The 12,200-nt window shown below is 39.3% G+C and overlaps 1 protein-coding gene across 1 annotated transcript; it reads left to right on the top strand.

The window, feature by feature from the left end:
* Positions 1-1,450: 1,450 nt before the first annotated feature.
* LOC133528274 (CLIP domain-containing serine protease HP8-like) lies at positions 1,451-12,189 on the top strand. Its single transcript, XM_061865588.1, has 7 exons — positions 1,451-2,488; positions 2,728-2,885; positions 3,290-3,938; positions 4,900-4,987; positions 10,659-10,840; positions 11,176-11,280; positions 11,482-12,189. Exons 1-7 carry the CDS (start codon positions 2,425-2,427, stop codon positions 11,796-11,798), a joined length of 1,563 nt encoding a protein of 520 aa, XP_061721572.1. The 5' UTR covers positions 1,451-2,424; the 3' UTR covers positions 11,799-12,189.
* The last annotated feature ends 11 nt before the right edge of the window (positions 12,190-12,200 follow it).

Raw genomic sequence — 12,200 nt, 5'->3', positions numbered from 1 at the left:
TTTTCTTTGCCTGATGCAATAATTAAAGCACCCACAGTATGTAGTATTCATTGAATTTACCAACCGACAAAAAGAAAGTGGGTATGTGAAAGTGTTGTTATCAGATGTGCTTTAAATTAAAAAGGATCGAACATGATCCTAAGGCCGATACACATTGACTGACAATGACAAGTCGTGACGTTTGGTTTATAGGTTATTTAGTAAATACTTACTTTATTTCTTATTTAGTTACTTAAGTACACTTAACAGTATTTTTCACGATAATAGTGAGAAATGGCCAGAGACTTAAGGAGCAAGCTAGGAATGTCTATTTATAGATATCATTCTTTTTTTTTTTCATTTTTCCCTCAATATCTAAATTGTAAATTACGTCAGAACTCAGGTATTATATAAATAAGTAAATATTGCACATACTTACACAAATTGACTTAGCCCAACCGGGATTTGAACCCGGGAGCATCGGCTTTATAGGCAGGGTCACTACCCACTAGGCCAGACCGATCGTCAATATATAGATGCAGTAATAATTTCTAAATGTCATTTTCTAAGCAGTGCAGTGAGTACTTGCGACCGATTTGACTCGAGAAAGTTACAGAAGGAGACCGTGGCCATGGCTACGATATCGATACTGCAGAAGTAGCAGAGAAAATATTAGGTGGCGACATAGCCACTTATTATTACTATATAGCCACACATTCTCCTATACTGCAAACAGGTAGAAGTAGGTATACAGGAGCAAATACCTAGGGACTCCATTCACACTAAAGGAGGCAGTTAGCAACCTGAAAGCTTTGCTAGGTTTCGTGGAGAAGCTGGGGTGGTTAGAGTAGCGCTATCTCGATTTCACGCAAAATAGGCACAATGGTTGTCGATTTGCGGAAAATGCCCAGAAGCACTAACTAACTGTGCTATCAAAATCGCTGACAACTTGTTGTTGTCTTAAGGCACCCCCGAGGTGCAAAGGGCCTTCACAAGCTCGCACCACGCCTGCCTATCTTCAGCGACTCTTCTGGCCTCGCTCCAGCTCAAACCGATGTACAGGGCGCCCGGCGCCACGGCTTCCATCTAGCTAGGTTTCCAACCATAAGGGATGGTAGCGTTAATCTTTTTCCCTCTTCGAATAATATGTCATATCCATCTCCATTTCCATTTTTTCTTCAATGGGTGTTTGCCGGCATATACTCCATAGGTTTTCATTTCGAATGACTGCCAATTTAGCTTGGTCTAACTCTAGTTTGTTGTTCAGAAGAAAACTTTAATGCTAAAATAAAATAACTTGATCGCTTAGCCATTTAATAGCAGCTGTTTTTGTTCAATAGTCACCCTATTCCGACACCGGATCGGACAATTTGAAAACGCTCTAAGAGTTATTTTACCATCGGTGTGTTCTGACCCTATGTCGGTAGGTAGGTACGTATCTGGGTTTTTACGCCAGCCTGACCGCAACGGGTTTCACATATACGATTTAATTTAATTACACCATCTGTTTTACATGTCTTTTCAGCCACATGATCTTATTTTTTGCTACAGATGAGATTAAAGGGCTGATAGCGATTTTTTGATGTCCGGATAAATTTATAGTGAACCAGCCCAGAAAAAGATACAGCTGTAAATTTTGTTACTGAGAAAAAAGTCGTCACAGGAAGGGAGGACCCTTAACCATCTAATTACGATTATACTTAGGACTTTAATTTTCTTTTATGTAGGTATAGAATTACATATTTAGGTACACCTGCCCACTCCCAACCGTAAACACAGTTGTCCTCAGTATCCTCCAAAGATCAATTAATTAAAAGACCAGTTACGATTGCCATAGATGTTACTGACCTCCGCACGCATCTCAGGCCGTGTAACAGTCTAGAGGTTGAATTTCAAACAATCCTTCCTTTTTTAGTGATGATCTACAACATTAGAACAATACGTTAAGCTCCATGCCTAAAGGGTCCTTATGCTGCATGTGCATAAAGAGCCTTTAGGCATGGAACTTACTTGTATGGAATAATTGTAAACAATCATACATAATAATCATACACTTGCACATTAGCTTCTCCTATAGGGAAATGTGTCATCCTTCACTTGTTTTCAATGTACCTAAGTAAATAAAATAACTAATTCTGACTTAGTAAGTTGAGTTCTAGGTACGTGAGCTACGTCGCGGATGTCACCCAAAACAGGTTGAGCCCTACGTCACAATAAGGCTTAAAATACTCAAAACTTCAATTATTCATACTATTGGGAAAACCCTGAAGCTCGGATTAGGGATCCGCCGAGGTCCAGCCGTGGCGCCGTGACTAAGCGGCGCGGCACAAGCTCCAACTCTGATAAATACAGTCAAACGAGTCCGACGTACCGCCAGTGAGCAGTGCAGTGTCCGAGGTTTGGCGAGACGACCGCTCGCGTCAGGCCACTTCAATAACAAACAACATGTTTATATCATTTATAACCCGAACTTGCTTACTTCTCGCCGTCCTCGAATCGGCGACGACACGTAAGTACTTAAAATACCTAGTTATTTCACTAAAGGCAATAGTTAATTGTCACGTACATTATTTCTTGTGACTGGTTTGGATTTTCCTTATTTTTTTTGTTATTTACATAGATTTCATGTTCGTCAGACGTAGAACATTAGCAGTTGATACCTACAAGCTAAAGTTGACATATTATAATGCGCGGCATGAGAATGTATACGAGATGTTAAGTAGATTTAACCGATAATCTTGTTTCCAGAGAACGACCAAGGATCCAAAACATGCAAGATAAGTGACGATATAGAAGGAGAGTGTATTTTGCTACAAAAATGTCCTCGAGCATTGGATTTGCTAAAGTTAAATGACATTAAATCTTTAAGGAATCTCACTTGTGGATATGATAAGCTGGATGCAAAGGTAAATAAGATAATTGACTCTGGGGTATTTTTTTTGGCAACCGATTTTATACTATAAAGTGTATACCTGAGACAGACTAGCTCGACAACAAATATGACATAATACCCCTACCTACAGGTATAATTATAGCCTATGTGGGTATGGTGGGTTCAATTATTACAATTCATAGAATAATAGGGAGAATAATACAAACATATCTTCATTATGGATTGTAACTCTAATTAACTACTTGTGTTTGTTTGAACAACAATAGCATTAGTGCATTAAGCCATTAGGTGTCATCAATTGTCATTTTATAATGGGCTTTTACATTGTGCCCTGATGTTATAGAAAGCAGTCCAATTTCTTTTTATTTTTGGATTTCGAGCAAAATCATTAAATCTGATCACAATTTTTATCGACAGGTATGCTGCGTCACGAACAAAACAGACGGAATATCTATCACCTTCAATACGACTAAAGACACCGCCACTAGTAGACCTGAAGGCAGTATATCGGTTACTGTTAAAGTGCCACCAGATCCGGTAGCTACCTTCCCTCCTAGCACTCCTCCAACCGAGGCACATACATCTAAAGTAGTTTACTCCACTACATTCGTTCCAAGCACAACACATAAACAGAAGAAAACAAATGCGCCTCATCATAACAATGAATTTAATGTGCCAACACTACCATCATCTTCGGCTTTCGCTTTTCGCCCGCCAACACCACCTACGCGACCACCGTCCAATCTACAGTCGCAAGAAGTACCTTCCATGCTTGAAATAGCTAGTGAAACCATACCAACATTTGACAATCCGCTTGGAATCGACACAAACATCCCAGCCCGATTTCCACTTGAAGAACCAGACAACAGTAAAGTTGGGTCGTGGCTATCAGAAGGTTCCGATGGTGTAACCGAGCAAATGGATCGTTTTCCTGTATTGCAGCATGCCGTCAATCTACCAAGTCGGAATGAGTGTGGACTGCTCTCTACTACTGACAGAATCTTTGGTGGACAAGTGGCAGGACTTGAAGAGCTACCATGGCTGGCTCGTATCAAGTATCTATTGAGTAAGTTATCTTACATTTACATAATTAATAAACATATGAGTATTAATATATTTCCTGCTTAGTACTTACAAAAACCCTCGCGCGTCTAGCATTATGCTATTCCTAGTGACAAATGTTTTCATATGGGTTACAACTGAGAAACGTCGGGTAAAGGTACCAGTACTCAGCCATGCACCAGTGGTCAGCCTTTCTTGCTTATTTTTGGTTATATTTTTTTCTAATTTTCATGCCAAAAGTAGGTGATATTATAGATTGATATACTATGAATTGAAAAATAGTTTAATTTTTAAAAGAATAGTCTAGCATGAACCAAAAACACTACTTCAAAGAAGTGCTGTCTTCTGATATGAAGGGTTATGTATGTGATATGCGACAATTGGAGTATTAAAATAATGTGCTCTGCTTCACATAATTAACATTTAATCAATCTCAAAAAAGAAAAAACTAAATATAAATCTATAATATATATATATATCCCCTCCCCTGCCCGACCACTGGGTTTGAGGCAGTAATTTTAAAAAGGTTGTAAACCCAATAATCAGCCGTTAAAAAGGGATGGCTGGACACTTAAAGGCTGTCTATTGGTACACAGGGGGCTGATTACTGGCAAAAAGGCCCTTTTTTATTACGTTTTATTCTTTATAATAATTATACTTTCTTTCTTTTTTGAGATCGCTCTGTAGCGATAAGGCCGTCTGTTGTTTACCTCTATCTTCATGTATTTTATGTGTTTCCATGTACATTTTTTCAGAGGTTGTGCAATAAAGAGGATTTGTATTGTATTGTATACTTTATTAAATTATTGAAGAGAAAAAACATTAATAATTCTTACTATCGGTCAATTAATGGGCAAATGAAACGATCTTGAACGTAGGAATTTCTTAAAAAGGCTGACTACTGGTGCCTTCACCCCTCGTTGTTGTGAAGGATTAATTAAAAGTATATTTTTTGTATTTTACAGGGTCGAAAGAGATCTACGCGTGCCATGCGTCCCTGATTACTGACCGTTTTCTGATTACTGCTGCGCACTGTGTAGTCGATCAGCAAATGTGAGTTCCACAAATCTACAAATTTTACTTGAATCTAGGTATCTACATAATTTCCAAAAACTCTCATCTAATTTTATGTACTACTACATAAATGGAACATCTGTCTAATGACTCCTTCGTAATTGTTACAGACAACAAAGTAATTCTTTCTTGCAAACAATCCACGCAACCAAAGGTCGTTACGAACTGTTTTTGCAACTCTAATAAATTAATAATTGTATAATCGAACGAACGAGCGAAACGAAGCGAAGTTCTTACATTTAACTTGGAACACACGGCTGGCTAGGAGCACGTTCCGGCATTTCGATGTTTTTAAACTGAACTATCAGAGGATAGTTTATTTATTACGCAATAATAACTTAAGTAAATTTGTTCTAATTTAAACGAAATTCATTAAATTATGATCAGAAAGGGATGAAGGGACAGATGAAAGGGGTCATGGAGCTAGAAGAACCTAGTAGGCTCAAAATTTAATCATGAGGGATCTTGCTAAAGCATAGTTCATATAGAATTGGCACATAATTAGCAATGTTTAAAAAATAATAATTCCATCGCGGGAAAAACAAATACAATTACAGTTCAATCACCAACCTTCAAAGTATTAATGGTGAAAATATTATTTTCCTAGCTTTATGCATTTTAAAGTTTTCGACCATGAAAATTGAGAACAGGATTGATCGTGCACAAATACTTCAAAAATTCTTATCGACAGGCGCGGATACAAGGGGGGGGGGGCATAGGGGCAATGGCCCCCCCCGAAAACCCTGGCTCTCACATTACTAAATTGAGTAAATTTTATTTTTTACCAAAAATATATGATTTTCTCAAAATGCCCCCCCCCCTAAGCCAAATCTTGTATCCGCGCCTGCTTATCGATCCCGGACAAAGACAGCTAAGTCGCTTAAGATGCTAAAAGCTAGTATTTGTAGGGTCATAAAACGTTACAAGGAGACTATTAGCCGACAGGAAAACGACAAATAACAAGATTTTGGGAAAAAATGTCCCAAGGTCACTCAAACAAAATTCAGGACAGTCTAATTACGATTTATCCCAAAATATCAAAGAAACTTCTAGAAAGATAAAGATGATTCACCTTAGAGGTGGCTATAAGAGCTATCGAGCAATAAAACAGCCAAATCGGACTGTTAAACAGATCCGACAAGCTAAAACACTAGCTCGACTATTGTACAACCCGACAAAATTCGAAGGTTGCTTGTTGTTGGACGACAAGACGTATGTAAAACTCGATTTTAATCAACTACTCGGTTCGAAGTTTTATATGGCCAATAATAGAGGTAACGTACCCGAAAAATATAAATTCGTGAAACTTGACAAGTTCGCAAAAAAGCATATGATATGGCAAGGAATTTATAATTGCGGCTGTAAGACGAAAAGTTTTATAACATAGTCAACAATGAAGTCGGACCTTTATATTTAAAGAGTGCTCAGAGAAATGAGTATTGCCATTTATAAGAACCCATAACGGTCCTGTGAAATGTTGGTCAGATTTAGCCAGCTGCCACTACTCAAAAAAAGTTTTGCCATGGTATGCTAATAATCAGGCCAATTACATACCTCGCGAGGTGAATCCTTCGAATTGTCCCCAATTTCAATCTATCACAACACACATGGGCAATCATCAACTACAACTACTGGGCAATCATGAAAAAAAAATTAAAAAAGACTAGTCAAATTGTCCAGGGTATTAATTTATTGCGATCTACAAGAAATCAACACGCCAAAAATTTCGACAAAAGTGTTGTGCACAAAATGACGGGGGTCCATTATGAAAACAGTTCGTAATTATTTACATAACAGAGATATTTTTTTTATTTATACATATTTGAAAGCTAAATACATTAATATTTAAAATTCACCATTCATAATTTTCTTATTTTATTAACTTAAAAAAAATCTAGTGCGTACCAATTCTATATGAACTATGCTTTATACTGAGCAACTCCTTTGCAAGAAAGTAAGCGTAGCCATAGAGTAGGTACATAGACATAGCTAGGGTAGGTGGAGCTTGTTGTGGTGGGTACGCGAAAACTGGGCGTTTAGGACGCATATAAAATATTACTTGGAAATCAAGACCTGAGGGTGTGCGGTAGTTTTTGGCGAATGCGAGTTCTCAGTTCGGGGCGAACTACGAAAGTTTAAATACAATGGTCAATTAAATGGTTTTTTTATTTGGTTAAATCAAGAAACGAATCATATTCGCTAGGAATGTAACGACGTTACACAGAACACCAAAAGGGCCTGACCAGAATGCCATAGCAAAGAGAATTTGAAATACAGGTGGGTTGCCAAGTAAACTTTGTAGCCACAGTAAATTTACTGCCATCTTCTACACATGATTAAATCTTTTAGAACGCGATTGATTTTGATCCTTATTCTTTCACTGATATGTGTTAAATTTGTTAAATATACAAAAAAGTGGCGCCATCTAAAAGATCATAGGCCTAAGGTATGGCGGCATCGTTTCGTGTCCTAACGTGTTTTGAAGTACATAATTTTGGCTTTTCAAGTTTTTTATTAATTTTTTATGAAACACGAGTAGAGTCAAAGTCGATGCAGAAGTTACTTAAGATGGACTCTTAAACGTCTGTATAAAGACCTAAGAGGAAAACAGTTGCAAATAAGTGTCAAAATTTGTTTTACTGCGCCGCCGTATGCACTATGGTATATCTGATCTGCTATTAAACTGGCATGCTAAAATCGGACAGCGAGAGGGAGATTCCAGCCCACGATAACACACCACCATGGTGCGAGGCCTATAGGAGGTAGAGCTACAGGAGGGTTGAATTCGGAAATGGCAATGGTTAATTGTTTAGTGATGAACCGAAAGGCCGAAGGGCGATATGCAGGACAGCAGAGCTCGGGCACAAACAAAAGATGATGTGTTTGGCGGTTCGCAAGATAATAACTAATAAATAAATAATAATAAAATCTTTATTGCCACACAAACAAGAATGAGCTTCAAGGCCCTAGGTGGCTGAAGAGCGCGCTCCACGTCAGGCCTAAAGCTCGAAATGTGCAACCCTAGGCCAAATGTCGATTTACTACACAGCCGTGATCGTATGACTCAAATATGAAGTTTAAAGAAAAACTGCATACGGCTAAAGGCTCAATACATTGAAGCAAGACGCGCTTTCAAGCGATGCCAAAGGTTGAGTAGCAAGAGAATCGAGATCATATTGATTAATGTCCAGGCTGTGCTCTCCTGCAGCTTGGCCTTGCATGGAAACGCTCCTCGATCGGATGGTTGGGCGTTCGGCCGTTTGTCCGATTCCAAGCTCTGATTTTTCGTATCTCGACCTTTGGCCCCACACGGAAGTCCTTCGGTCCTTCGTGGAGCTCGGCCTTAGGCCTTGCGTTTTAAAATACTTGGCCATTGGTTTTTGGCTGTAACTCGGCATTTTGCCACGCATAGAAAAGTTATATAGGTCTTACTGAAACACTAAGGCAGGCTTCCAAGTTATGCTCTTCTGTAGCTCGGCTTCAGACTCGCAGGAAACTACACATTCAGGACTGTTGGCCCTATCTTTGCGGAGCTTAGCCGTCGGGCTCGCTTACTCGGCGAGTTCGATTCCAAGCTCTGCGTTCCTGCAGCTCGGTCTTCGTTTTAGTTTAGTTTAGTTTCTTTATTGGTAAAAAAATTTTTTTACAGGTCACAGTTATACATAATTGGCATTAAGTCCGCCTTTTGTACTATAAGATTGTTTTCTTTTGTGCAATAAAGATTAAATAAATAAATAAATAATTCTATATAAAAATTAACAATGAAAGTTTACGGTTCCTTAAAAAACATATTGTAATAGTTATTACAATATGTTTTTTTTTTTAAATTATCTCCTTCATAAAATCATCGACAGAATAACATGCTTGGTCTAGTAGTAAACATTTCAGTTTTTTAGCGAATAACGAGTCGCTTTCTGTCAATTTAATGTCATTAGGAATTTTGTTGTATATTTTGGGCCCAATAACACTGAGTGACTTTCGGACCTTCGCGAGTCGTTGAATAGGAGCGACTAGTACGGGCAATCTGCGGCTATTTACATCGCGGGTACAGGTTTTTATGTATGTGTTAAGGTTTGTTCTAACGTATTTGCAAGCTTCTAATATATAAACGGCGGGTAGTGTTAGTATCTTATGGGTCTTAAATAGTTCCTTGGCGGGGTGATCGAACGGTTTGTTGGAGATAACACGCAAAGCTCGTTTTTGAATTTTGAAAACCTTGTCACGATTTGCGGCCAGACCCCAGAGATCAACGCCTCGGATGAGGATGGAGTGAAAGTATCCGTAATAGGCCTTTTTCAGGTTTTTTGGAGATAGGCTTGGCGCGAGTCTGGACAGGGCGAAACACGCAGACGAAAGTGAGTCACAAAGCTGGTCTATGTGAGAGGACCATGTTAACCCTGAGTCAATGACATATCCCAAGTACTTAGTTTGTTCCACCTGTGGAACTAGAATATTATCGACTTTAATATTTAAGAGATTTTTTGTTTTGGTGTTCCGTAATTGAAAGTGAATAATGTTAGTTTTTTCTAAATTTAAAAGCATTCCATTTGCCAAAAACCATTTGTTGATATCAAATATTGCTAAATTAATTTTTGATTCAAGGCTATTGTAATTGTCAGCTTCTACTATTATGCAAGTATCATCGGCATAGATTACGTATTCTAGTTCAGGAGATGCCGCAGTTACGTCATTTACGAGCATGAGAAAGAGGTTATTTCCCATGCTTGATCCTTGTGGTACGGCACAATCTCCTATAGATTCTAGGTCAGATCTTGAGTTAAGGACGCAGGTAGTTTGCTTTCGGTCTTTTAGGAATGACACAATGGTGCTATAAAATTTGCCTTCAAAACCATATCTCGCCAGCTTTTTCAATAAGAGGGAGTGATCTATCATTTCGAAGGCGCGGGACAAGTCGCAAAAGATGGCTGCTACTTGCCGCCCGCCCTCGAGGTGCGATAGTACCCGCGAGATTACGTCTCGAGCTGCAGTAGTAGTAGATCGGCCTGGTTGGTACGCGTATTGTTGTTGATTAAGTAGGTTATTACAGGTAATATGGCTCATTATTTTCGGCTTCACACGGGAAGCCATTGAGATTTGATGCTCCGGATCTGTTGTCCTAGGTGGAGCTCGACTTTCTGCCTCGCTTCTCGCTATATAACACATATGTATGTACTTAGTTCACGACCGAGCTCCATTTTCTTGAAGGATCCTTTGGACTGTCTACAAGGCGTTTCCCTGATACGGCCTACCAATTTTTTTTATTTAGCACTAAAAATAGGGGCCTCGCAAAGATTTGCCGCCCGGAGCCTCGTAGAGGCTAAGGCCGCCTCTGTTGGGCTCTGCTCTAGAATGACATCTGCTGTGCCCTAATACTTACCACACAAAGATGACATTCACAGTGCACATATCTTTCTTTTCGACGTAGTCCCTCAACCCCCTCCCACAGTGAAGAGACAGGCCAAGTTTGAGTTAAAATCGAGCTGTTCTATGCCTCGACCAGGGATCGGGCTAGTCTAACTTAATGCTTTTCTACAAAATATACGTGGAATAACTTGATTTAGCGCCGCGCATTTGACTACCATGACAATGATTTACCTAATTTGATGAAACCAAGGATTATTAGTTTCTTCATACGTGTACCTTTTTTCAGAATAGACGTTCGTCTGGGTGACTGGGATGCTGAGACAGAAATTGACTGCATTCAGGAAGACTGCAACGATCCTCCCGTGGACGTCAAAGTCGATGCAAAGTTCATACACCCTTCGTATCATAGACAAACACTAGTTGGAGACATAGCCTTACTGCGGCTGGCACATCCGGTCAACTTTACAGGTAATAGGGAGTATTACTGCAATGTTCTGTTACCAAAGAGCAGCACTATTACTTATTGTAAACTATAGAGTAACTTACACATACTATGCCTTAAACAGTTTTTGGCAAGGCGTCGCGGTTTGTTTACAGAGGCCTACCGCGAAACGTGAAAATTTAAATTTCGTAGACTGTAGACTAAAAAAGTGTAGGTACTATTTACGTTTTTCGAAAAACTTACAACTTCAGGGTTTTTCGAAGCGGGCATGTTTAGAAAAAGTGTAGACATTATTTTCATTTTATCCAATCTAATAATAATTATGTATAACCCTAGTATAACGGTGTATTTTTCTTTTCAGAGTTTATCCGGCCAGTGTGCTTACCGACTACAGAATACATAGCACGAATAGATTATGATCCCGATAGTGAATACTTAACTGGTGGCTGGGGAAAAACAGAGTTTGGTAAGTAGTAATCAGTTAGGTACATAGTTCTCCGAATTTAGTACATCAGAGCCATGGGATTCCATTTTTGTGGAAATTCTTTCATAACTTATAGTTGAACAATCCTGCGAATTTGGTGTTTACTCAATACAGATTCTCATCTGGGGATAATTTTTTCCTGCCCGTGGCTCAGACAAAATCACCAAGTTATTTCTGTTTCAGAAACAAGATCTGCAATTAAAAGAAAAATCCGACTGACGGCTGTACCGATACCCACATGCAGAGCAGCAATCCGACGGATGTCTGACCAGCTAGCCGCCAGCTCCATCTGCGCCGGCGGGAGGAAAGGCGAGGACAGCTGCTCCGGAGACTCTGGCAGCTCCCTCGTCCGGCTGGCAAGCGAGAACCGCCGTTTTAACTGGTTCCTCTTTGGGGTAACCAGCTTCGGATCGTCTAAATGCGGCTCTGAAGGAATACCGGGCATCTATTCGCGGGTAACATATTATATGGATTGGATTTTGAGTATTCTGGCATTGTAAAAGAGAATAGATTAATTATTTATACGTAAAGGATGAACGTGAAAGTGAAAACACCACGTAAATACGTAGGTATGGATGTTGATGTAATTTTGCCATACTACCATCTTAAAGTAAGTTAAATAGGTAACTATGATAAGTTTTAACCCTTTGAACGTCATGCCTGTCGTGTGCGGCGCGGCGCGTGATCGTGAACCTTGTCGGAATGCACAAAGGTTGATATAATGGCTGCAGCCGCGTGCGTCAGTTGACGTCTTTGGCGATCAAAGGGTTAAAGGAATACTTGTAACTAGTGAGATACTTGTCAACCTAGTACAGTACACTTGCTGTTATTCATTCAGATCGTAAGTGTACAATGACTCAATGAGATATTAAATAAAATAATTTAATGATTTTTACATCTTT

The sequence above is a fragment of the Cydia pomonella genome, chromosome 19, assembly GCF_033807575.1.
Source record: "Cydia pomonella isolate Wapato2018A chromosome 19, ilCydPomo1, whole genome shotgun sequence".
Classification (NCBI taxonomy): Eukaryota; Metazoa; Arthropoda; class Insecta; order Lepidoptera; family Tortricidae; genus Cydia; species Cydia pomonella.
The sequence above is the reverse complement of the archived record's forward strand: the minus strand, read 5'-3'. Positions and strand labels throughout refer to the sequence as shown.